Source organism: Scyliorhinus torazame, chromosome 17 (assembly GCF_047496885.1).
Source record: "Scyliorhinus torazame isolate Kashiwa2021f chromosome 17, sScyTor2.1, whole genome shotgun sequence".
In the NCBI taxonomy this organism is placed as follows: domain Eukaryota; kingdom Metazoa; phylum Chordata; class Chondrichthyes; order Carcharhiniformes; family Scyliorhinidae; genus Scyliorhinus; species Scyliorhinus torazame.
The window spans coordinates 144,595,129-144,622,406 of record NC_092723.1 but is presented as its reverse complement, the minus strand read 5'-3'; the positions used below and the strand labels follow the sequence as shown (position 1 = coordinate 144,622,406).

At 45.7% G+C, this 27,278-nt stretch overlaps 1 protein-coding gene across 3 annotated transcripts in view; it reads right to left on the bottom strand.

Moving 5' to 3' along the window:
- Window positions 1-27,278, bottom strand: part of LOC140394211 (3-phosphoinositide-dependent protein kinase 1-like) — a 127,317-nt gene that overhangs the window by 74,208 nt on the left and 25,831 nt on the right. Inside the window, exon 1 of one of the 3 annotated variants that reach the window (XM_072481205.1) lies at window positions 23,457-23,507. The exons of the other annotated variants lie outside the window; for them this stretch is intronic. Within the exon in view, the coding sequence (XP_072337306.1) occupies window positions 23,457-23,492 (36 nt within the window). The 5' untranslated portion in view covers window positions 23,493-23,507. Of the gene's footprint in view, window positions 1-23,456; window positions 23,508-27,278 lie in introns of those variants that run through there. 3 annotated transcript variants of the gene reach the window in all.

The window sequence follows — 27,278 nt, the reverse complement described above, 5'->3', positions numbered from 1 at the left end:
CTCACAAACCTCATATACCTCCAAAACTTTGTGTAAACACTCCACTAACACTAAAAAGCAGCTGTCACCCTGGGTTTAAAACCAACAGAGGCTGAAAGGGGAAAGGCCACCTCACAGTTGACTGCAGGTTTGTAAATTAGCACTGAACAGTAGGTCTTAAACATGCCTAGAGTGACAGGAAGGATATTTTGATCATGGAGGTGTTATAGTGCAGAGTTACCAAAATAATACCACTGCCCAAAATGACAGGTTCATTAAAGTTAGCTTGTTTTCCCTTCAGTTTAGGGGGCTGAAGGTGATCTTATTCAGGGAAATTAAGGACAAATCAAGAACAAAGGAGCACAACGTGGAAATGTGGGACCCCCACCCCACCAAAAGGCGATGGATGAACGAGGTGCAGGCAGAGATCAATAGCTAAAGTTATCAAAAGGTATGGGGCAGTGGGGTCATTTGAGACTTCAGGGCTTAGTTTACCCTGCCCTTTTGCAAGTCACCCCAGGCCCAGTAATGACTCAACACGCAGGATTATGAGCGATGTCCAATAGCAAAACCAGCAAATTTTCAGTGGTGATGGCGGAAGGATAGAACCTCGAGAGATAACAGCTGCTTACAGGGGAGGACCCTTCAGCAAGAGGACTTGTGCTTCCTTTAACCACATGAGGAAGGCAACAGGAATCCATCTTTTTTTTGCTAGTCATATTTCTCATTGAAATCGAAAAAGGGGGGGGGCGGCACAGTGGTTAGCACTACTGCCTCACGGCGCCGAAGTCCCAGTTCAATCTCGGCCCTTGTTCACTGTCCGTGTGCAGTTTGCACATTGTCCCCGTGTCTGTGTGGGTCTCACCCGCATAATCCAAACAGATGTGCAGGGTAGTGGATTGGCCACGCTAAATTTCCCCTTAATTCGAAAAGAAAATTGGGCACTTTAAATTTTTAAGAAAAAAAAATTTGAAAATGGGAGGGGGGTCTCTTACAAGAAACTAAATTGGGAAGTGCAAGACATGGAAAAGTGAACAGAAGATCTGCCCTTAGGTAGATCATTATTACCATCAAAAGATATGAAGTAAAGGCACGTAGATGGAGTTAAAATACAGGTCAGCTGTAATCGAATTGAATGGCAGAAGTAGCTTGAGGGCTTAATAGGCCATGAATGGTCTATTCTGGTTCTGACTGTGGGGAAAGGAAAATATTCCATGGTGTAATAATAGCTGTTTTTTTATGAAACTGAACCACATTTCAGTTAGTGCAGAAAAGGCCCTGTTTAGATTGAGACTGCTCATTGAAATGAGAAGTGTTGTATTCCCAGCACAAATATACCTCAACTCAAGAAAAAATGGACTAAAAACATATTTGATCAGGCCCAGCATGATTCTAATTCCATATGTTCAACCATTTTATGTATTCTCCAAATTACAGCTCACAATGTCCAGGAACACAAAGTTATTCTTTCAACACACATTTAAACAGATTTGTAAACAAGTATGAGAGCTGGCCTGATGCTTCAGTGAAGTTACTGTGAGTGGCTAAGTCATGCACGTAAAGAATGCTGCAGGCTTCATCACTGCTTACTGGTGAATGAGGGGAGTGGGCTAGTCCTAGAGTTAGGAGAAATATAATGCTTACAGTTAACCAGTGATGTCTTGCTAAAGTGAGCTTGTGTCAGCTAAGGATGGTAAAAGATCTTGGCTGTTAATTAGTCATTCAACTATGGGTGGAAATTAACAGTTATGTATAATGGAAGGAATATGACGCCTGTGGAAACGTAGTCCAGTAAAAGGTTAAGACCTTTGAGAAAGGAGAGAAGATTGACTAGTGAAAGAAAAACTGGCATTTGATTACAATAAATTTCATTTACAGAGTATCGCTAATGTAATAATAATAATCTTTATTAGTGTTACAAGTAGGCTTACATTATCACTGCAATGAAGTTACTGAGCACAGTGGCTAGCACTGCTCCATCACAGCTCCAGGGTTCAATTCCGGCCTCGGGTGACGGTCTGTATGGAGTTTGCACTTTCTCCTTATGTCTATGGCCGTTTCCTCCAGGTGCTGTAGTTTCCTCCCAGTCCAAAGATGTGCAGGTTTGGTGGATTGGCTCTGCTAAATTGTCTCAGTGTCCAAAAGGTTAGGGGGGGGGGGTTACTGGGATGGGGTGCAGGCATGGGCTTAAGTAGGGTGCTCTTTCCAAGGGCCGGTGCAGACTCGATGGGCAGAATGGCCTTTTTCTGCACAGTAAATTCTAATTCTATGATTCTACTGTGCAAATCCTCTAGTCGCCACACTATGGCGCCTGTTCTGGATCGGGTACACGGAGGAAGAATTCAGAATATCCAATTCACCTAACAAGCACGTCTTCAGAGACTTGTGGGAGGAAACTGGAGGAAACCCATGCAGACACGGGGAGACCATGCAGACTCCGCACAGACGGTGGCCCAAGTCTGGAATCAAACCCGGGTCCCTGGCCAAAACCCCCCCACGGTGTTTCACAGTAGCATAACAAACCAAAATATGAGAGGTCAGATGATGATCCATATTGGGGGAGATGACCAAAAGCTTGGTCAAAGAGGTAGGCTTTATGGACCGCCTTAAAAGAGGAAGGCACAGTGGAGAAGTTGAGGATGGGAATTCCAGAAGTTTAGGACTGAGGCAATTGAAGGCGCGGCCCTCAGTGATGGATCTATTAAAAATCAGGGCCCCTCCACGAGGGCAGAATTAGAGAAACCCAGAATCTCAGAAGGTCGTGGAACTGGAGGAGATTTCAGGGATAGGGAAGGACAAATCCATGGGAGGATTGCAAACAAGATTAGGGCATTTTAAAAAAGGTGTTGTTTAAATGGGAACCAATGTACGTCAGTGAGCACAGGGTGATAAGATGTACAGAACGTGGTGTGACATTAGGACATAGGTAGCAGAGTTTTGTATCTCCTCACATTTATGAAGGGTAAACCAAGGGGACCAGCCACTAAATTTGAAGACCTAATGCACACATCTATTTGACTGAAAACTCAGTGCTCTTTCTGTAACAGTGCCACTCTACTGCAAATTGGAACAAACAAGCTTTTACAGCTGTGAGCTGGATAGATGATGCTCAGTGAGAAACTATAGAATACAGTATTTATTGCACCAGTAAGGAAGTCACGAGTTCTCAACCTTCCGGATGAGTCACAGTCTGGGTTCCAGTTCCTTCTCGAGTATTTTGTTTATGCAACACAAGAGAAACAAAAACATATTTGGAAGGAGAGTATTCACAAGTGTACAGGGTCATTTAAAACTTTCTGGTAGGTCACAATAGAAGGTTCCCTCACCAGAAGTAAATCTTTGCATTTTTGAAAATCACTAGCGCCAAATATTAATTTTGACAAAAATGCACACCAACATATTGAAGGTTCATTCACACTGCCTTTGATCACTTTCCCAACGATACAATGACTACACAAAACGTATTTGAAAAAGATTCAATCCTAGGTCTGAACTGATCTGACTGAGCTATAACTGCTTTGACACCTCCGAGCTCCTGCTCACTAACCACCGACTCCTACTTGAAAAATATCTGTGCGCGATAGGTTCAGATCCAACGGTAATATGCCTGACAGCGCCTAGCACTACCTGCCGACTCACAGCTGAAGAACAGCCACTGAAGAACAGGGGGAGGAATCCTCCGCACCTTCGGGGGCTAGGCCGGCGTTGGAGTGGTTGGCGCCGCCAACCGGCACCGAAGGGCCTCCGCCGGCCGGCGCGAGTTGGCGCATGCGCAGGAGTGCCAGCATGTTCCCGGACCTTTACACAGGCCGGCGTGGAGGAAAAGAGTGCCCCCACGGCACAGGACCGCTCGCAGATCGGTGGGCCCAGATAAAAATAAGATGGATTATTTGTTAGATGTGCTTAAAATCATGAAGGGTTCGGACCCATCATTGTGATTGAGGGATCAAGAATGACAGGATGTAGATTAAATATAAGATTTAGGACAGAGGGCAGAATTACTTTAAAACAGGATTGAAGGGGCTGGTTTAGCACAGGGCTAAATCGCTGGCTTTGAAAGTAGACCAAGGCAGGCCAGCAGCACGGTTCAATTCCCGTAACAGCCTCCCCGAACAGGCGCCGGAATGTGGCGACTAGGGGCTTTTCACAGTAACTTCATTTGAACCTACTTGTGACAATAAGCTATTTTCATTTCATTTCAAGGGTTGTGGAATGCACTATTAGAGTTAGTGATTGAAGCAGAGACCATGTCAACGTTCAATAAGTTAGACAGGATACAGGCATTCTAATTGGCAGGATGTAACTAGTGGTGCTCTGCAAGGATGTGTGTTGGGGAACTTAATTATTTACTGTATTTATTAATGACTAATGACAGAATAGGAAGCCACATAACCAGCATAAGAAAGCCAAATTTACAACAAAAATATATTTCTTTAATGCATAAAAACCCACCAAGGAAAGTGTTCCAACCATGTCAAACAAAAAAGAACAAGCATTGCCTGAGATCAAAGGACGAGGCGTGTAAAGTTGCAAAATAATGGTATGTAAGAGAATTGGGAGCACCACATAATTCTACAAAGGAGGACCATGAAAAAGATTAAGAAAGAAAGTACACAATGGAGTACCAGAGGATGGATAAATTAATTTCAAAATTTCTTTGGGCAGGCATGACACCTCGAACTCAGAGGACATTTCTGGTGATGGGGCGGTGGGTGGCTCTCACAAACCTTATTGGGTGGCAAACGTGGAGAAGATGAGACACTGGTGGGGGGAGGAGGGGTCAGAAAGGGTGCAGGTGGAGAAGGCCTCGTGTGTGGGGATGAGCTTGAGGGCCCTGGCGACGGCCCCACTCCCATTTTCCCCTGGTAGGCACACTAGCAAATTTGGAATCCGTTGAGGAGGCACTTCGATATAATGAAATGAAAATTGCTTATTGTCACAAGTAGGCTTCAAATGAAGTTACTGTGAAAAGCCCCTAGTCGCCACAATCCGGCGCCTGTTCGGGGAGGCTGATACGGGAATTGAACTGTGCTGCTTGCCTGCCTTGGTCTGCTTTCAAAGCCAGCGAATTAGCCCTGTGCTAAACAATATAGGACACATGTCGGTATTGGCTCCAATATGTGGGAACCACAGGTTTATATCAGATGGATGAGATGTACAAGAGTTGGTATAGGGAAGGGTTTGAACAGGTTAGAGGGGAGGTTCAGGGGGCTAGAGCAATTGCAGGAGAAGTTTGAGTTGCCAAAGGGGGAGCAAATTCAGATATTTTCAGGTTTGGGATTTTGCACGCAAGGAACTCACATCGTTTCCTGGGCTGCCAAAGCACATGTTGTTAGATAAGTTGTTAACTCGGGGCCCATATGAATCGTTTTTCCCAGAAGTGGAGATGTGAGAGATTTTGAAGGGGGGCGGTGAACCACGCTCATATGTTTTGGGGGTGTAGAAAGTTGGAGAGTTTCTGGGCAGCTGTTTTCGACACTCAGAAACAGTGGGGGTGAGGATCACCACCCTTTTGGTGGTGACTTTTGGTGTTTCAGATATGCCGGACTGCTGGAGGGGCTTTCACTTCTCTGACTGCCCGTCGGCGAATTTTACTGAGTTGGAGATCGGCAGTGCTGCCGGGGTTTCAGCGTGGCTGGGGGCTCTGTATGAATTTTTAAAACTCGAGAATATCAAGCTCGCCCTCGGGGTCGGGAGAGGGGTTTTATGTAAGGTGAAGGCTCCTTCTGTCCTTATTTGAGGATCTATTTGTCGCTAGTGGGCGTGGGTGCCGGGGGCGGGGGGGGGGCTAATGGGTTAGTTTAGGGGGGGAAAATGACAAACTATTTGAATCATGTTAATTCAAATACAACCCCCAAAGAGTACAACACTAAGAAATGCTTATGCTGTCCTTTTAACATCCAGAAGAATTACAAAAGAAACATCTTTTAACAGAAGCACATCAGGTTAAAGTCACTAATGAAAACATTTATAATTCTGAATTCACCAAATAATCAAGAGAGATCAACAGTACACCTGCTTGGTCTGGCTTCAGCTCCAACACTGAAAACAAAACTAAAACACACCCTGCAGCAAACAGCCTAAAACCAAAGTAAAAAACTGACAGACAGCCCAGCTCCACCCACACTCTGACATCACTGCAGTAATATGAACAGCCAAACATTTCTTAAAGCGACAGTCTCAGGACAATATACACACATCAACCACAACCAAAAAGAGAACAGAAATTCACATAACAAATAAATAACTAACACAATCGCCCACCCTCCCTGCCGCCACCCTCCACCAACCCTGCCTCCTTTTTGAACCCCAGAATCCCCCTCCCCGCTGATCTCTAAACTATCCTTGAACAAGTCGATAAACGGTTTCCATCTCCGGGCAAACTCCTCCATACCCTCTCAAGGCAAAATTTATATTTTTCAGCCTAAGTAATTCCGTGAGGTTGCTCAACCACACCCCTGGTTTCGGTGGCCCCGAGTTCTCCATTCCAACAGGATCCATCTCCGGGCTACCAGGGAAGCAAAGGCCAAAACGTCAGCCTCTCTCACCCCCTGGACTCACGGGTCGTCCGACACTCCAAAAACCGCTACTTCTGGACTCGGGACCACCTTCACACTCAACACCTCAAACATAATGTCAGCAAACCCCGCCAGAATCACTCCAGTTTCGGACAGGCCCAAAACATGTGGATGTGGCTCGCGTCCCTCGCACACACCTATCCTCCACCCCCTCAAAAAACCTGCTCATTCTGGCCACCGACATATGCGCCCTGTGATTCTGCCTCTGGGACCGGTTCTCCAAATCCTCCACCTTCTCTTGTAGCCGCACCACATATCCCGCGTCATCCCCATTTCAGCCACCATTGAAGTGAGCTGCGCCTCGTGCTCTCCCACCGTCTCCTCCACCTTCTGGATCGCCTGGCTCTGAGCCTCCAGCATCATCTCCACGCCGTCAATCCCCATTTTAATTGGATCCACCATCCTCGCCAGGTCCGCCAGAATCTCCTTTCTCTGCTCGGTGAATTTCTCGTTCAAGAAATCCACCAGCTGCTCATAGACCACTGAGACATTTGGGTCGTCCCTTCCCCTCCGCCATCTTCCTCTGTGCCGCAGGTACAACGTCTTGCTCCAACTGCTCCAACAAATCCGCCCACTATCCGGGGAAGACCAACAGTCTGTCCTGGTCCACTCACGTTGTTGATGCAGCAGTCAAGAAAGCCCAACGTCTCTACTTCCTACGGAAGGTAAAGAAATTGGCATGTCTGCATTGACTCTCACAAACATCTACAGATGTGCGCCAGAAAGCATCCTACCCGGCTGCATCACAGCTTGAAATGGCAACTGCTCGGTCCAAGATCGCAAGAAACTGCAGAGTGTGGTGAACTCAGCCCAACGCATCACATAAGCGTGCCACCCCCACATTGATTCTGTATACACCTCCCGCTGCCTCAGGAAGGCAGACAGCATTATCAGAGACCTCTCCCACCCAAGCATTGCCTTCTTCCAGACCTTCCATCAGGTAGAAAGTACAGAAGTCTGAAGACCCACACACCCAGACATAGGAACAGCTTCTTCCCCACAGCTACAAGACTCCTCAACGACTCCCCCTCGGACGGATCCGTTCCCGGTAAGAACACTATTCACGCCACCCAATGCTGCTCTTGCTCATGTATTTGCTTTGTTTGGCCCCTTTTTCCGCACTGTAACCAATCACTGTTTGTCAATGTATCATTTGTCAATGTTCTCTGTTGATTATTCTTTTGTCTACTATGTACGTACTGTGTACGTTCCCTCGGCCGCAGAAAAATACTTTTCACTGTACTTCGGTACATGTGACAATAAATCAAATCGAAAACACCGGCACAAGCGGGAGCTACCAAATGCGCAACCACTCACACCATGACCACTACCGGAAGTCCATATGTGCCCTATGGACTACCTTGAATTGAACACGGTTAAGCCGAACACACAAAGAGGATGCATTCACCCTCCTCAAAGCCTCCTCCCACAGCCCAACCTCCAACTCCCTCCCAAACTCTTCCTCCCACTTCCGTTTAACTTCACTTATCGTGGCACCCTCCAGGTCCATCAACTCCTAATGGATCTCCGACACATTACGCTCACCAACCCCCATTTGACGCCCCAGGGGTAGTAGGTCGGGAAAGGATGGCACCTGCTTCCTCACATAGTCCCGCACCTGTATGTACTGGAACCCATTCCCGCTGGGCAGCTCATACTCTTCCACCAATCCCTCCAAGTTCGTAAAACTGCCCCCGACGAATCGCTCAATCCCCTCCCACCGCTACACCCGGAACCCCGCTCGCCGCAAACCTGTGGGGCTGGATTCTCCTGCAATTGGCAGGATGGCCCGACGCCGGCGGCAAGAACAGCGCCAACCACTCCGGCGTTGGGTCTACCGGAGGTTGCGAAATCCTCCGCACTTCTGGGGGCTAGGTCGGCGCCGGAGGGGTTGGTGCGAAGGGCCTGCGCGAGTTGGCGCATGCGCAGACCGGCCACCGTGTTTCCTGCGCATGCGCAGGGGAGTTCTTCTCCGCGCCGGCCATGGCGGAGCCCTACAGAGGCCGGCGCTGAAGGACAGATTGCCCCTATGGCACAGGCCCGCCCGTAGATCGGTGGGCCCCGATCGCGGGCAAGGCCACCGTGGGGCCACCAGCCGGGGCCAGATCTCCCCCCCCCCCCCCCACTCCCAAGACTCAACACCCGGGGCCAGATCCCCCCCCCCCCCCCCCCCCCCCCCCCGCAAGACCCACCTAGCCGGCCTACAAGCCAGGTCCCGGCGTGATGGACCATGTCCATTTTACGCCAGCAGGACTGGCCAGGAAACAACGGCCGTTCGGCCCATAGGGGCCCGGAGAATTGCCCGGGGGGGGGGGGGGCGCTGCCAACAGCCCCTGACCAACACGGCATGAACTCTGCCCCCGCCCAAAAGCCGGCGCCGGAGAGTACGGCAACCGACATCGGAGCGGGATTTGCGCTGCTCCCGGGGATTCTCCGACCCGGCGGGGGGGGGTCGAAGAATCCCTCCCCTGATTCCCGCAAATCGGTGCCCAAACCGAGGCACCCTCCAGCCTCAGGTGCTGCCGCCACTGTCCCCAGACCCTCAGGGCCGCCACCAGCACCGGACTTGTGGAGAATCTGTACCTAGCTGGCAAGAACGGCACAGGTGCCGTCAACAGTGCCCCTAAGCTAGTATCCTTGCAAGAGGCTGCCTCCATACCCAGTAGCCACTTCCTGGCCATGGCTACATTTGTTGCCCAGCAGTAGTTCATCAAATCTGGAAAGCACCCCCCCCCCCCCCAACATTCCTGTTCCAGCAGCACCTTCTTCACCCGTGGAGTTTTACTTGCCCACACAAACCCAGAGTACAATACATTAATCTTCCTTAAAGAAATAAGCCTTTGACATAAAGATCGGAAAGTACTGGAACACGAATAAAAATCTCGGAAGAACAGTCAGCTTTACAGACTGCATCCGCCCCGTCAACGATAGCGGGAGCACGTCCCAGCTCTTATCCAGAGAACCGGCTGAATTCCTCCAAAATGTCCATGAACCCCCCAAACCTTCTAAGGGGTTTGATATATAAAGCAATAAATCATCTGCATAAAGCGAGACCCTGTGCTCCAACCCCCGCACTTTCCCCGCTCTAAGCGCCATTGCCAATGGCTCTATCGCCAAGGCAAAAAGCAACAGTGGGCATCCCTGCCCCATCCCACGATGCAGCCTCAAATACCCCAAACTCACCCGGTTCCGCCCTACACTCGTTGCCAGCGCCCAATACAACAACTGAACCCAATCCACAAACTCCTGCTCCAACCAGTACCGCCCCAGTACTTACCACAAATATTCCCATTCTACCCGATCAAAGGCCTTCTCTGCGTCCATGGCGACCGTCACTTCCCCATTCCGTTCCTCCGGGGGCATCATTTTAACATTTAACAAATGCCTAATGTTAGCGGGTGGGGGGGGGGCTTCTCCCTCGCCTCATTATAAGTCTTACCAGCAGGGGCCCCAGGTCTCCCAAAAACGTGCAATAAAATTCCACCGGGAAGCCATCCGGGCCTGGAGCCTTCCCTACCTCCATCGCCTCCACCAGTCCAATGGGTGCTCCCAACCCCTCTACCAGGTCCTCCTCCACCTTGGGGAACTCCACCCCATCTAAAAAATGCCTCATTCCCTTCCCCCTGACTGGGGACTTTGAATCATATAACCTCTTGTATAAGTCCTTGAAAACCCCATTCACCTCCACCGGGTCGAGGACCATATTTCCCCTCCTATCCTTCACCTTTCCGATCTCCCTCGCCGCCTCCTACTTCCTCAGTTGATGCACGAACATCGTACTCGCCTTTTCCCCATACTCATAGACTGCCACCCTGGCCCTCCCCAACTGCCCCACTGCCTTACTCATGGACACCAGCCCCGAATTCCATTGCGTTATGCAACCGCCCAGGCCCGCCCTTGGATGCCCACTGTCACCGACCCCCTCCTTATCGCACTTCAACAGCCCCACCCCTGTCAGCATTCCCACCCTCCCCCCTAAGCAAAACAACAATCCCAACCCCCTCCAACACTCTAACCACCAGCTCGCCCCCCACTGCGCTGCTGTGAACTAGCCTGCCCAGCCAACCTGGCAACTCCTGCCCATAGCGCCAAACATCCTACCCTCCACAAATTCCCCTCCCCCACCCCGCTTGCATACTTCCATGGTGCAAACAACAATAACAATAAGAAAAACGATGCATTCACGCAGCATGATCCCCCAGCATCCCACCAAAGAATCCCACAAGAAAGAAAAATGATCCCAAATGAACAAAGGTTCTCCTCTGATAGCCCCCCCCAAAGAAACAACAACAACCAAAAAAACCCAATGAGGGGTGCAGAGAGAACCAACATCCACTCACACCTCCTGTATGTGGATGTTGTTCATGGTGTTTGGAATAAAATATATTTTTTAAAAAGAATACAATGAGAGTAAACTAGCAAGAAACAAGAATGGACTGTAAAAGCTTCTCTCAAGAAAAAAAAATTGGAAGTATTAAATACAGAAGTAGAAATTGATGCAGTAAACAAACACAAGTGCAATTATTCCCGACATGGAATGATTGTTCGATGAGGAACGATTAAAACAACTGGGCCTTTATTCTCTGCAGTTTAGAAGAGCAAGAGTGATCTCATTCAAACATACAAAATTCTTACAGGACTCAACAGGGTAGATGCAGAAAGATTTACCCTGACTGGAGTGCCTGAAACCAGGGAACACAGTTTCAGAATAAGGGACTGAATTTAGGACTGAGAGGAGATGGAACTCTTTCACATAGGAGGTGGTGAATCTCTGGAATTCTCTGCGACTCTATGGAGGTTCAGTCATTGAGTATGTTCTAGACGGAGATCGATAGGTTTCCAAATATTAAAACCATCAAGGAATAAAGGGATAGTGCAAGAAAATGATTGTTGGAGTAGATCAGCTATTATTTCATTGAACAGCGGAGTGGGCCCAAAAGGCCTATTTCTTATATTCTTATCCAAATTTGCTGATGATACAAAGATAGGTGGCACTATAAGTAATCAAGATAGAATCATTATTAAGTGAAATAAATGGAGAAAGCAGTGAGAAATGGATTTCAACACAGGCAATTGTACAGTATCGTAAAAGGGATAGAACGAGAAACTTCCAAATGAAGCGAGTAACTTCCAAATGAAGATCTCAGATTATCATAGAATTTACAGTGCAGAAGGAGGCCATTCGGCCCATCGAGTCTGCACCGGCTCTTGGAAAGAGCACACTACCCAAGGTCAACACCTCCACCCTATCCCCATAACCCAGTAACTCCACCCAACACTAAGGGCAATTTTGGACACTAAGGGCAATTTTTTATCATGGCCAGTCCACCTAACCTGCACATCTTTGGACTGTGGGAGGAAACCGGAGCACCCGGAGGAAACCCACGCACACACGGGGAGGATGTGCAGACTCCGCACAGACAGTGACCCAAGCCAGAATCGAACCTGGGACCCTGGAGCTGTGAAGCAATTGTGCTATCCACAATGCTACCATGCTGCCCAAATTAATGCAAGTTCAGGTACAAAGATCATTAAAATGTCATGAATAAGTCTAGAAAATAATCAAAAAGGTCAAGGCTTTATATCTAAAAGAATAGAACATAAAGGGATAGAAGTCATGCTTCAGTTATAGCAGACCCGGGTTAGATGACACCTGGAGTATTCTTAGGAAGAATATACTGCCTTGGAGGGAATAAAGCAAAGTTTTACCAGAATGATAACCAGGGGATTAATTAGGAGGAATTACAAAAGCCTATGGTTCTATTCTCTGAAATCTAGACGGTTAAGGCTCGACCTGATCAAGGCTTTCAAGATATTAAGGGGAACAGATAGGGTAGGTAGAGAAAAACTACTCCTACTGGTTTGGTTGGGAAGTCTAGAACTAGGGAGCATGGACTCAATATTGGAGTCAGGCCTTTCATGAATAAAGTCAGGAAAGACTTCGACACAAAGATTTCTAAAAGTTTGGAGCTCTCTTCCACTGCTAGATTAATTGGTCATCTGACAGTCAAAAATTGATAGACTTTTGTTAATCAAAGGTACGAGGGATATGAGGCAAAGGAAGTGTTAGATCACAGATCAGCCATGATCTTGAACAATGAAACAACTTCAAGCGGTTGAAGGCCTAGTCCTGTTCCTATGTTCCCAATTTGGTAAAGGAAAGCAGATGGAGAGACATGGATGAGAACAGAGCAGGCATATAGGATTAGGGCTACTGCTTGCATGTAGGACGGACGCCAGTACAAACTGGTTGGACCAAACATCCCATTTTAGTGTTGTAACTTCCTTGCAATTCTGGTAATCGGTCCATTTTTGCAACCAGCTCCACTTCAGCTTTGTTGCTGGCTATCATAGTGCACATTTTGCAAGGCCAAGTGCTGTTGCGACTACACATTCTGGTGTGTAAAACTACTTACAGAAGAGGGAAAACCACCGAATAAAGCACCTTGACTTACAATGGCACCCGTCAAGGATCTAGAAAGAAAGAAAATACTTAAGGAATGAAGTTTGAAGGCGTAAGAATTCTTCCCCCTAGTTGTCTAGAGCAAACTTTAAATGGCAAATGACATTTTGAACAAAAAGGCCTAATTTATACATGGGTAGCCAATTTGATGGAAACAGGAAAGTGGCGACAGATACATTAGATGAAGTGTTAAATCAAAAAGGTGTTAGCACACAGATGCATCTGATGGCAATGTCAAAGAGACAATGAAGTAATGTGAGATTATCACGACGAGGTGCATTTCCTTTGTCATTTCTCAATCTTTAAGATTTACAAGCATCTTCCAATAAAGGAGAACCAATCGTTAACACAAGGAAGATTTATGTCCTTAAATATAAAGTCTAAAAGTCTAACCAACTGAAAGTATCAAAGCCAAACTTTGTCATTACACAGTACATGCATGGAACTCTAAAAATTGGAAGTATTAAATACAGAAATAGAAATTGATGCTATACTCAAAAACAAGTGTAATTACACCAATAGTGCAATGTTGGTGCAGTTGAAAAACATTTACTGAAGTAGTAATTTTCACAGCAAAGATACAAAATAAAGTTGAGTACTGTACAGCAACAAATCTTTTTCAGCAATTAGCCAATCGCCATTTAGTGCAGATAGCCATTTATCCATCTTAAAAGGCCAACCTTGAAAGGTAATTGTGGGTTAGTTCAAAGTTTACTTTTTGTACACCTGACATTCGCTTGTTTTGTTCAAGTGTGATTTTTTTTGTTGTTGAAGCCAAATGCATAAAAACCCATCTTGTGCTCTGAAGTTAAGCATCTATGACTCAGGAAACAGCTATGGAGATTAATCAGCATCAAGAGAGCATTTTCAGATGGAATGACAAGACCAGAGCTGCTTAAAGGACCTTTAAAATGGATGCTTATGGACTCTCATATACAGAGAAAATAGGAGCGTGGCCATATAGTGCTCATCGAGCCTTCTCCACAATTAAGATAGATCATAGTCTAACTTTCAAATTCCATTTCACCACCCTTTCCCCATGTCACTTAGTGCCCAATTAGCTATCCATCTTTGTCTTGAATATATTTAATGCCTGAGCATTCACAGCCTTCTAGGGCAGTGAATTTTAAAGATTCACAACTCTCTGTGCAGTGTTCTCTCTATTTCTTTGTTATATCAACTGTGGCTCAGTAGGTAAAACCTGAATCTGAATCACAAGGTTCCAGGTTCAAGTCCCACGTTGGGTTTGAGCGCAAAATTCAAAGCTGATTCTTGTGCAGTATTGAGGGATTACTACATTGGAGAAGCCATCCCAAGACCCCATCTGCTGACTCAGGTGGATCATCATAGAATTTAGTGCAGAAGGAGGCCATTTGGCCCATCGAGTCTGCACCAGCCCTTGGAAAGAGCATCCTACTTAAGCCACGCCTCCACCCTATCCCCGTAACCCCAAGGAATCTTTTGGACACGAAGGGGCAATTTAGCGTGGCCAATCCACCTAACCCGCACATCTTTGGTTTGTGGGAAGAAACCGGTGCACCCGGAGGAAACCCACGCAGACTAGTGGAGAAAGTGAAAACTCCGCACAGACTGTCACTCGAGGCTGGAATTGAACACGGGTCCCTGGAGCTGAGGCAATATTGCTAATCCACTGTGCCACCATGCTGCACCTTTCATCCTCACTTTGTGGCCACTGGTCTTAATTTTTCTAATGTTCTATTCTGTAGGCTCCCATATTCCACTTCACCGAACCTCTAATTTATCCGGAACTCTGCCACCCACATTCTATCATGTAAAACAGTGTTTTTCAAACTTTTTTGCTCGGAACCCATATTTACCAGCCGGCCATCCATTGTGACCCACGCTGGCCGACCTTTGCAACCCATGCCTGCCGAACTTTGCGACCCACCATTTTTTACTTACCTTTCATGTGACAGGTGAGCCTCACGATCTCTTTCTTTGTTATTCAATGTTACATTTCTGATAATGTCTTCAGCTAATGATTTAAGATCTCACTGCATCCATTGAACAAAATAAAGAGGTATGCCCTTGAACTCGCCATGCTTAGTCTTTTTTTATTATTCATTTATGGTATGTGGGCATCGCTGGTTAGGCCAGCATTTATTGCCCGTCCATAGTTGCCTTCAGAAGGTGGTGGTGAGTTGCCTTCTTGAACCGCTGCAGTCCTCGATGTGTAGGTACACCCATTGTGTTGTTTGGGAGGGAGTTCCAGGATGTTGTCCCAGCGATTCTGAAGGAACGCCGATATATTCCAAGTCAGGGTGTGGAGTGACTTGAAGAACCTCCAGGTGGTAGGGTTCCAGGTATCTGCTGCTCTTGTCCTTCTAACTGGTAGTGGCTGTGGGTTTGGAAGGTGCTATCTGAGAAACCTTGGTGAATTACTGCAGTGTATCTTGCAGATGGTATACATGACTGCCAGTGTTCATTGGTGGTGGAGGGTTTTAATGTTTGTGGAAGGGCTAGCAATCAACTAAACTGCTTTGTCCTGGATGGTATCGAGCTTCTCGAGTGTTGTTGGAGCTGCACTCAGCCAAGCAAGTGGCGAGTATTAAATTACACTCCTGACTTGCGCCTTGTAGATAGTTGAAAGGTTTTGGGGGGTCAGGAAGTGAGTTAGTCGCCGTAGAATTCCTAGCCTTTGACCTGCCCTGGTAGCCACAGTATTAACATGGCTAGTCCAGTTCAGTTTCTGATCAGTGGTAACCCCCCAGGATGTTGATTGTGGGGGATTCAGTGATGGTCATGCCATTGAACATCAATGGGCGTTGGTTCAATCCTCTCTTGTAGGAGATGGTTATTGCCTGGCACTTTGTGTGACGCAAATGTAAACTGCCAATTGTCAGCCCAAGCCTGGATATTATCCAGGTCTTGCTGCATTTGGATATGGACTGCTTCATTATCTGAGGAGTCCTGAATGGTGCTGAACATTGTGCAACCTCTCTTGTAGGAGATGGTTTTTGCCTGGCACTTTGTGTGACGCAAATGTAAACTGCCACTTGTCAGCCCAAGCCTGGATATTGTCCAGGTCTTGCTGCATTTTGATATGGACTGCTTCATTATCCGAGGAGTCTTGAATAATGCTGAACATTGTGCAGTCATCCGCAAACATCTCCACTTCTGACTTTATGATGGAAGGGAGGTCATTGATGAAGCAAATGAAGATGTTGGGCCGAGGACACTACCCTGAGGAACTCCTGAAATGATGTCCTTGAGCTGAGATGATTTAGCTCCAACCACCACACCCATCTTCCTTTAAGGTATGACTCCAACCAGCACAGAGTTTCCCCTGATTCCCATTGACTCCAGTTTAGCTAGGGCTCCTTGATACCATACTCGGTCAAATGCTGCCTTGATGTCAAGGGCAGTCACTCTCACCTCACCTCTGGCATTCAGGTCTTTTGTCCATATTTGAACCAAGGCTGTAATGAGGTAAGCAGCTGAGTGACCCTGGCGGAACCCAAACGGAGTGTCCGTGAGCAGGTTATTGCTGAGTAAGTGCCGCTTGATAGCACTGTTGATGACTTCTTCCATCACTTTGCTGGTGATGGAGAGTAGATAGGGCGGTAATTGGCTGGGTTAGATTTGTCCTGTTTCTTGTGTACACGACACACCTGGCCAATTTTCCACATTGCCGGGTAGATGCCAGTGTTGTAGCTGTACCGGAACAGCTACAGCTGGGCTAGGGGTGTGGAAAGTTCTGGAGCACAAGTCTGCAGTACTATTGCTGGAATATTGCAGTATCCAATGCCTTCAGATTTTTCTTGATGTCACGCGGAGTGAATCGTATTGGCTGATGTCTGACATCTGTGATAAGAACATAAGAACTAGGAGCAGGACATCTGGCCCCTCGAGCCTGCTCCGCCATTCAATGAGATCATGGCTGATCTTTTGTGGACTCAGCTCCGCTTTCCAGCCCGAACACCATAACCCTTAATCCCTTTCTTTATCTTAAAAACATTTAATGAAGGAGCCTCAACTGCTTCACTGGGCAAGGAATTCCATAGATTCACAACCCTTTGGGTGAAGAAGTTCTTCCTAAACTCAGTCCTAAATCTACTTCCCCTTATTTTGAAGCTATGCCCCCTAGTTCTGCTTTCACCCGCCAGTGGAAACAACCTGTCCGCACCTATCCTATCTATTCCCTTCATAATTTTATATGTTTCTATAAGATCATCCCTCATCCTTCTAAATTCCAACGATTACAGTCCCAGTCTACTCAGCCTCTCCTCGTAATCCAACCCCTTCAGCTCTGGGATTAACCTAGTGAATCTCCTCTGCACACCCTCCAGCACCAGTACGTCCTTTCTCAGGTAAGGAGACCAAAGCTGAACACAATACTCCAGGTGTGGCCTCACTAACACCTTATACAATTGCAGCATAACCTCCCTAGTCTTAAACTCCATCCCTCTAGCAATGAAGGACAACATTCCATTTGCCTTCTTAATCACCTGTTGCACCTGTAAACCAACTTTTTGCGAATCATGCACTAGCACACCCAGGTCTCTCTGCACAGCAGCATGTTTTAATATTTTTTCATTTAAATAATAATCCCTTTTGCTGTTATTCCTACCAAAATGGTTAACCTCACATTTGTCAACATTGTATTCCATCTGCCAGACCCTAGCCCATTCACTTAGCCTATCCAAATCCCTGTGCAGACTATCGGTATGCTCTGCACTTTTTGCTTTACCACTTATCTTAGTGTCGTCTGCAAACTTGGACACATTGCCCTTGGTCCCCAACTCCAAATCATCTATGTAAATTGTGAACAATTGTGGGCCCAACACTGATCCCTGAGGGACACCACTAGCTACTGATTGCCAACCAGAGAAACACCCATTAATCCACTCTCTTTGCTTTCTATTAATTAACCAATCCTCTGTCCATTCTACTACTTTACCCTTAATGCCATGCATCTTTATCTTATGCAGCAACCTTTTGTGTGGCACCTTGTCAAAGTCTTTATGGAAATCCAGATATACCACATCCATTGGCTCCCAGTTATCTTCCGCTCTGGTAATGGCCTCAAAAAATTCCACTAAATTAGTTAGGCATGACCTGCCCTTTATGAACCCATGCTGCGTCTGTCCAATGGGACAATTTCCAGATGCCTCGCTATTTCTTCCTTGATGATAGATTCCAGCATCTTCCCTACTACCGAAGTTAAGCCCACTGGCCTATAATTACCCGCTTTCTGCCTACCTCTTTTTTTAAACAGTGGTGTCACGTTTGCTAATTTCCAATCTGCCGGGACCACCCTAGAGTCGAGTGAATTTTGGTAAATTGATGCTGGGGACCTCTGTAGGAGACTGAGATGGATCATCCACTCGGTACTTCTGGCTAAAGAACGTTGTTAATTCCTCAGCTTTGTCTTTTGCACATAAGTGCTGGGCTCCTCCACCATTTGAGGATGTGGAGCTTAGATCTGACGCGTTCTTTGTGGATTCGCTTAGCTCGGTCTATTACTTGCTGTTTATGCTGTTTGGCACACAAGTAGTTGTAGCTTCACCAGGTTGACACCTCATTTTTCGGTATGCCTGATGTTGCTCCTGGCATGCTCTCCCGCACTCTTCATTGAACCAGGGTTGATCCCCTGGCTTTGTGGTAATGGTAGAGTGGGGGATATGCCAGGCCATGAGGTTGCAGATTGTGGTTGAATACAATTCTTCCGCTGCTACTGATGGCACACAGCGCCTCATGAATGCCCAGTCTGAGTTGTAAGATCAATTCGAAGTCTATCTCATTTGGCTCAGTGGTAGTGCCACACACCATGATGGAGGGTATCCTCAATGTGAAGGCGGAGCTTTGTCTTCACAAGGACTGTATGGTGGTCACTTCTACCGATACGGTCATGGACAGATGCATCTACAACAAGCAGATTAGTGAGGATGAAGTCAAGTATGTTTTTCCCTCTTGTTGGTTCCCTCACCACCTGCTGCAGTCCCAGTCGAGCAGCTATGTCCTTTAGGACCCGGCCAGTTGAGTCTGTGGTGGTACTACCGAGCGCCCTTGCTACCCTCAGTGCTTCCTCCAAGTGGCATTCAACATGGAGGAATACTGATTCATCAGCTGATGGTGGCCGGTACGTGGTAATCAGCAGGTTTCTTTGCCCACGTTTAACCTGAAGCCATGAGACTTCATGGGGTACAGAATCAATGTTCGGGACTCCCAGGGCATCTCCCTCCCAACTGTATGCCACTGTGCCTCATGGCTTCAGGTTAAACGTGGGCAAGGAAACCTCCTGCTGATTACCACCTGCCGGTGAGACAGGACATACCCAGGAATGGTGATAGTGTGAGTATGACTTTATCAGGCTGTTGCTTCACTAGTGTGTGGGACAGCTCTCCCAACTTTGACACAAGCCCCCAGATGTTAGGAAGGAGAGCTTTGCAGGGTCGGCAGGGCTGGGTTTGCATTGTCATTTCCGGTGCCTGGTTTGACGTCCGGTTTCATTCCTTTTCAGTGTTTTCCTAGCAGTTGAATATAGAGTGGCTTGCTAGACCATTTCAGAGGGCATTTAAGAGTCAACCACATTTCTGTGGGTCTGGATTCGCATGTAGACCAGACCAGGTAAGGATGGCAGATTTCCTTCCCTAAAGGACATTAGTGAACCAGATGTTTTTTTTTCGACAATCGACAATGGTTTGATGGTCACCGTTAGATTTTTAATTCCAGATATTTTATTGTTTTAAATTCCATCACCTGCCGAGATGGGTTTTGAACCCGGGTCCCCAGATCGTTATCCTGGGTCTCTGGATGACTAGTCCAGCAACAATACTACTATGCCATCGCCAAATGTCTTTGAAGTTTTGATGAGGGTTTTAAACTTTCATTTGCCAGTACTTCCCTGCATATAACACACATGAACTTTGAATCCCGCTTTGCATTGGCACAATTAATAACTCATACCTCAAGTAATCATCTTTATGCTGTTTTGTTTCTGTTTTCAGCTTCTTCTTCATGTGTTGTTCACCAGAGGCCCTGGAGTTCACACGAGCACCGCTAGCAGCTGCAAAGTGGAGGAATTTCTCTCGCACCCAGAAAACGTGATGTCAGCGTACAAGGCACGCAACCTGCTCTCTGCCACCGCTACAGGCAGGAAGACTCCAGCGAATTTTTAAAAATCTGCTCCTGTGTCAGCGTGCCGATATCAGGAGGATGCATTCTGCCTCGCTGGGCTCCAGGCCTGCGCACTGCTGAGGGGGCATGTATGCGCAGAACAGCCAGCAGTTTGAAAGCAGGCTGGTATTTTTAAAAGCAGGTCACGCCATTGGGTGTTTCTTCCTGCGATTTGGAACGATGCAACGCATGGCCCCGCGACCCTCCCGACACCCGCTCGTGAACCATCTGCGGGTCGTGACCCTGGGTTTGAAAGTGACCGATGTAAAAGATCCAATAACACTGTTTGAAAGAAGTGCAGGGGAGTAATCCCTGGTGTCCTGGCCAATATTTTAATCAACGTCAAAATGACCAGATAATTTGCTTTTTGTGTCATATTGCTGTTTGGGAGTGTTTGTGGAGTGCAAATTAGCTGTCTGGTTTCCTGTATTACAATAGTTGCTACACTTCATAAAGTACTTAATTGTAGAGCACTTTGAGACGTCTGGTGGTAGTGAAAAGCGCTATTAAATGCAAGTCTTCAGGCCGGAAGGCACCAAAAGCACCCCAGCGATAGTAGACATCAGGAAGATCTTTTAACAATCACTAGAGAAAATGTGCTGGCAAATGAGTGAGATTAAAGGTTAAAAGGTCCCGTGAATCTGATGGCTTGCATTAAAAGTAGTGGCTAGCGATAGTGGATGCACTGGTTGAAATATTCCCAAAATTCCATGGATTCTAGAAAGGTCCCAGTAGGTTGGAATACTACAAATCTAATGCCCCTATTCATTGAAGGCGGGACACAGAAAGCAGAAAACCAAGCATTTGCCATTGGGAAAATGCCAGAATCCATTAATAAGGTAGTGGCAGATGCAGGATATTTAGAAAATTATAATAGAATCAAGCAGATTTACTTCCCTTTCATTGGATGTGGACCTCACTGACAATGTCAGCCAGCATTTGTTGCCCATCCCCAATTTCCTTTGAAATGAGTGGTTTACTAGGTCATTTCAGAGGGCAGTTAAAAGTCAACCACATTGCTTTTGGTCTGGAGTCACATGTAGAGCAGACCAGACGAGGATAACAGATTTCCTCCCTTAAAAGAACATTAGTGAACCAGATGGATTTTTACAATAATGATAGTTGTCATGGTCACCATTACTGATCGCTAGTTTAGTTCATAATCCAGATTTGTTATTTGAATTTAAATTCCTCCAGCTGCCTCGTGGAATTTGAACCCATGGTCCCCATGGCATTAGTCTGGGTTTCTGGATTACTAGCCCAGTAAACAGTACCACTATCCCACTATCACTCCACATTCAACTTGATTGTTATGAAAAGTAGTTTCAGAAATGTATTTGTCTTCTTTGATGATGCAGCAAGAAGGGCAGTGAAAAGGAACCAGGAGATGAAGCGTATTTGGATTTTCAAAAGGCATTCAGGAAGGTGCTCAGCAAAATATGAAAGCGCAAAAGCTCAGTGTTGAGGTAATTTATTACCATGGATAGGAAATTGGTTGGCTAACAGAAAACAGTTGGGATAAATGGCTCATTTTCAGGTTGTTAAACTGAATTGGCCACAGGGATCAGTGCTGCGGCTTAAACTACTTGCAATCTATAATAATAACTTGGATGAAGAGGCCAAGTATATCGTAGTCAAATTTACTAATGATGCAAAGAGAGGTGGGGAAAGCAAGTTGTGAGGAGGACAGAGTATGCAAAGCCATATGATAGGTTAAAACAAGCTGGCAAAAATTTGACAGATGGGTGAATATTGTGGAAAAATGTGAGCTCATCCACTTGGTGGAAGGAATAGAAAAGCAGAGTACTGTGAGCACTTCTGGCCTGTCTTTTTAGGAACATAGGAATTAGGAGCAGAAGTCGGCAATTCAGCCCCTCCAGCATGCTCTGTCATTCAATCAGATCATGGCTGATCTCTTCCTGGTCTCTAATCCACCTCCCCACCTGTTGTCTGTAGCCCTTTAACCCGTTTTAAGGAGGGATATATTTACATTAGAAGCAGTTTGTACAAGATGCACCAGGTTAGAATGGATTTTTTGCTTTTTTTTTTAAAAGTTAAAGTGTCCAATTTTTTTTTTCCCAATTAAGGGGTAATTAAGCATGGCCAATCCACTTAACCTGCACATCTTTGGGTTGTGAGGGTGAGACTCTCGCAGACACAGGGAGAATGTGCAACCTCCAGTGACCCAGGGCCAGGATGGAACCAGAGTCAGGATGGAACCAGAGTCCTCGGCGTCATGGGGCAGCAGTGCTAACTACTGCGCAAATGTGCTGCCCTACGGATTTCTGATATGAAGTGGCCATACGAGGAAAGTTAGGCGTAATACTCATTGACGCTTAGAAGAATGAAAAAAACACAGGGGCTCGACAAGGTCATGAATCTTGGAATGCTCTGCCACAGAGAGCTGCAAAGGCAGAGTCATTGGATATATTCAAGTTTGCTAGATCTTTGACCTATAGGAGAGTTGAGGGTTATGAAGAATAGGCAGGGACATGGAATTAAGGGCACGATCAGATCAGCGATAAACTTGCTGAATGACGGAGTGGGCTTGAGAACTATGACTTACTCAGCGCAACATATCCCAGCCAAATAGAGGATAATTCCTCTAACTAACTGTGTTAACACAGGATCTCAGGACTACCACTGACACTCTCCCTGCTACCTACTGAAATACCAATCTTTGTACCATCTGAATGACATTATTAATTAGTCCCTAATTCATACTGCATGCCATTACTGACCACAAAAAGCTTTGTATAGAACCTTCATAGCCAGTAGATAAGGGAGACAGTCAAAACCATCAGCATGGCCTAGAATTTAACCCTTTTTAATTCAGAATCCTCCTTCATAATATCAAAGATTGGTAATGCAAGTCTCATGTTATATGAAGTTTACACACTCAATGCTACTAGACACAACCCCACTGAAACCCTGTTCAAAATTTAGCAACTGGCAGTTTCAGAGGCTATAGCAAATGGGATGTGGAAACATTAGGGCTTGAGGCAACATTCATGCAAGTAGAGGTTAAGGCAACAGTAAACTCGCCCTGAACCCAAGCAATGTTAACCTTCAAACCTCAATCTTAGACCTTAAACTTTATTTATGTCTGCCAGCCAGTTGTCATGTCGGGCAGCAGGATGTCCAAGGCTGAGAGGTACCATGAAGGTCTTGCAAGCAGGGAATAAGGAGCAGAAAGGGAGAGAGAATCCTGGCGTGGGGAAGCCTAAACATTGCACAAGGGGAGCAAAGCAGTACTTCTGTTTGCAAAAAAAAGTAAACAAAAAAACAGATTTTACCTCTTCAAGTCCTTCAGTCTGCACTGACCTTTCCATTTAAAGAAGCACCCACCCATATCCAACGGTCGCCCCTTGCTGGCTAAGGAAATCAGAAACCATGCATGTCTGTCAGGAGGATTGCAGCTGGTTATGGATGGAGCTAGGAGAGACACTTTGAAATCACATCAGCACCATATATTAGGAGGTCTGCAAGGGAAGTAAATGATAAACACAATAACATTAAACCATTTGTAGGCATTATAAAAGTTTTTTGAGGCTTTCAACAGATGACAAAATTGACACCACAGTCAGAAAACATGGCAAGAGGTGTGGCGCCTGGTAGGCAAGACTGTAAAGGTGGTATACTTTAGAGATTGAAATAGACACAACCTCTAATGCAGACTGACATGTAAATTTAGTGGCTACTTAGAAACTGATCTTAGGGGCTCAATATGTGGTTTTCCTAAGATCTGAAGGTGCCAAAGAAAATAAACACTGGCCTGCCCTTTCCTCATTGAAACACCAAAACAGTCATTTCCACTATTAGGAAATGCTATCGAATGAAAATAATGAATAAATTAAGCAATTGAAGTGCAATGCTAATAGCTTAACTTTAAACTCTGTAGGTAGTACAAGAACTTATAATTAGGTTGCCATTTTGTTAAATGCAAAGTGAGGGTAAAGAAACTTATGTTTTTTTTACTGATGCAAGTTCATAAAGCAACACTTCCATGTTACAGTATGGGTGGAAAAAAGTATTTTAATTCAGTTTAAAAATGCAACTCAAAGACTTCCGGTGGCGGCCATGGAGTGAGTGGTCGCACACATGGCAGCTCTGGCTCAAAGTGGGGTAGCTCCGGCAGCAAAGAGGTGCAGAAGGTGTAGAGGGAGAGATTCTCCCCAAGATTGGCATGTTTACTGGTTACCAGATTCGGCAAAAAACAGTTAAAGACCTAGTTACGGAATTGGAGGGGGACCTTCAGTACAGCAACAATTACGAGAATGGTGGAGGGGGAAGGGTCGTCGCCAGTGGGAAAGCCCCAGATGGAGCAGTCGATGGCCTTCATCAAAGGCGCATATCGAAGGGCAGCACGGTGGTGCAAGTGGTTAGCACAGTTGCCTCACGGCGCCGAGGTCCCAGGTTCGATCCCGGCACTGGCTCATTGTCCGTGGAGTTTGCACATTCTTCCCGTGTTTGCGTGGGTTTCGCCCCCACAACCCAAAGGATGTGCAGTGTAGGTGGATTGGCCAAGGTAAATTGCCCCTTAATTGGGAAATACAAATTGGATACTCTAAAAAATGTTTTTAAAGGCGCATATCGCCAGCAAAGGAAGGAGATGCATGGCGACTGGTCAAATGTCATTGAGAAAGCAGTGGCATCTTTCCGAGGATCGCTGCACCGTGTGGAAGTGCCTTGAGATGCATGGGGTGATGATACACGAGATGGAGAAGGTGGTGTTTGACGAGAGCAATCGGATCGTGTCTCTGGAGGCGGAGGTGGGGATCCTGGGGGACCTCGCAAGTCGCTGCAAATGAAGGTCGAGGAGCAAGAGAAAAGGTCCAGGCTTCTGGGGTTGCGAGAAGCTGGAGAGATACGAGGAAGTTGTGTTTGGGACGCTATCTAAGAAGTGAGGGTGGAGGTCAGCTGCACCCAATGGTGACAATCCTTGGGATATCGGAAGTGCTGGAGCTGCTGGGGGGGGGGGGGGGGGGGGGGGGGGGGTAAAAGGGGGGGAAATTGTACAAACTGTGGACTGTGTTTGTGGAGTGTGTTTTTGTATATATTGTGGTTTTTCACACATGTTTGGAATAAAAATGTTTACTTTTTTAAAAATTCAACTAACTCAGAAAACAAGTGACAGTTCCATTTAAAAGAAGTTCCTTTAATCCATTAAACAATATAATGAATACAAATGGAATACGAATGTAATCACAAATTCTGAATTATTCATGTGCACATCACATGTTACAGTATTGTTGTTTTAAAAAACATGCTGGCTTCATGATCGGTGAGTTGGTACGGCAGTATGCAACAACCATTGTGTAAAAGGGTCATTTCAAGGCAGCTGGATTGCTATATAATGTGCTTTAATGTTATCAAAGGAGGGACGGAAAAATTTGCAGAGGTCTCTCCCCTGGCTACTCTGCTGTGTCCGGTTGAAAGTTCTATGTGGATGCCCAGTTCAACTCAGGAAAAAGCTGTAATATATCCAGTCAAATAGGTTGGCAGTCTCTGACAGATGACCACTTGGGCAAGGCACTCATGAAATTGTACCCAACATATACGCAAAGTGGACAGGCGGTTGGGGGAGGGGGCAAGGTAAATAAGATCACCTTCTTTTGGCTGGTATGTAAAACAGAAGTAGATAGATTGCAAACACAAGGTAGACAAACACTTCAGATTAAACTCCAGCTAACGAACACTGCTCAAAACAAAAAGGATCAGTTACACAGTAACTACGGTAAACAGGAGCAGTGGAGGCTATAGCACACTTGTGTTACCAAGCAGATTAGGCAGAGTGTGGTTTCCTGTAGTAGTAACTGATGCATTTCAGAGCTTTAAGAATGGAGAAGTGGGTTCATTCACATATTTCATCTTTGCTGCAGCTATAGTAACCGCAGGATCTCCAGTATGGTTCACATGTAAAAACAGTGGCTAAACGTTACTTCCTATTAGAACTTTAAAAACTTATTTTAAAAAAACAGTTCTGCAAGAACATTTAGAATCTTGCATTATTGGATATACTACAATCCTATTTGATACTCAGATGGGAGGGCTAAAGACAAATTAATTTTGCTCAAGATTCTCTCAACAAATAGCTTCCTGTCTCCTTAGTTTCCTCCTCTGCCTTTATTCACGCTCCTCTGCTTCTACCGTTGTTTACAAAATAAACTTTCTGCATCCTATTTTTAAAATTCTATAATTGTAACCTTTGCCCATCTCTAAATCAACTCTATTACGGTCAGAAGCTCTAAACTGTCCTCTTTGATCTTTCTAAATTACACATTGTCCAACCGACTCTTTCTTGTCCTGATGATCCTGTGTTCCTTTTATAAGGTCTAAACCGGTGCTGTCCAACACGCTTGCCATTAGCCACACAAACTGAGTTGGCCGTAAGGCTATGAAGATTCATCCCATCCGTTGCATGTTTTGTATCATGTGGGAAATATGGTGACCTGATCGGGCCAGGTTTGGCAAACAATAAAATCCCACTGAGAAGTTACATTTACTGTTTCCAATCTAATGGAACCTTCCATGAAACAAAGGAATTTTGGAAAATTAAAACCAATGCGTCAACTATCTCCCTTGCCACTTCTTTTAAGACCCAATGATGAAGTTCATCAGAACTTGGGAATTTGCTCAGTACCACTTCCCTGGTGACTAATTTTCTTGAGTTCCTCCTTTCCTTCCATTTCCTGATTTACTGCTATTTCTAGGATGTTACTGTATCCTCTACAGAAAAGACCGATGCAAAATACCTATTAAAATCATCTGCCATCTTATTTTCCATTCATTCCCTAGACTTATTTTCTATAGGACCAATGCTCACTTTGTTAATTCTTTTATTTTTATAAATGTTTATAGAAGCTCTTACTGTCTTTATATTTTTGGCTTGCTTTCTCTCGTACTCTGATTTTTCCCTTTATAAATCTCTTAGTCATTCTTTGCTGTTTTTTATATTCTGTATATTCTCCTTGAAGAGAAGAGAAGGTTGAGAGCAGATGATAAGTTCTGATCACTGCCAAACAACTTCTCTGGCCTAGAAATCTAATTTTACAAACGTAGTATCAAATTTCTTCAGAGTTTAGTTATTGCAGTTTTTGCAAACTCTTTGTTTCTTA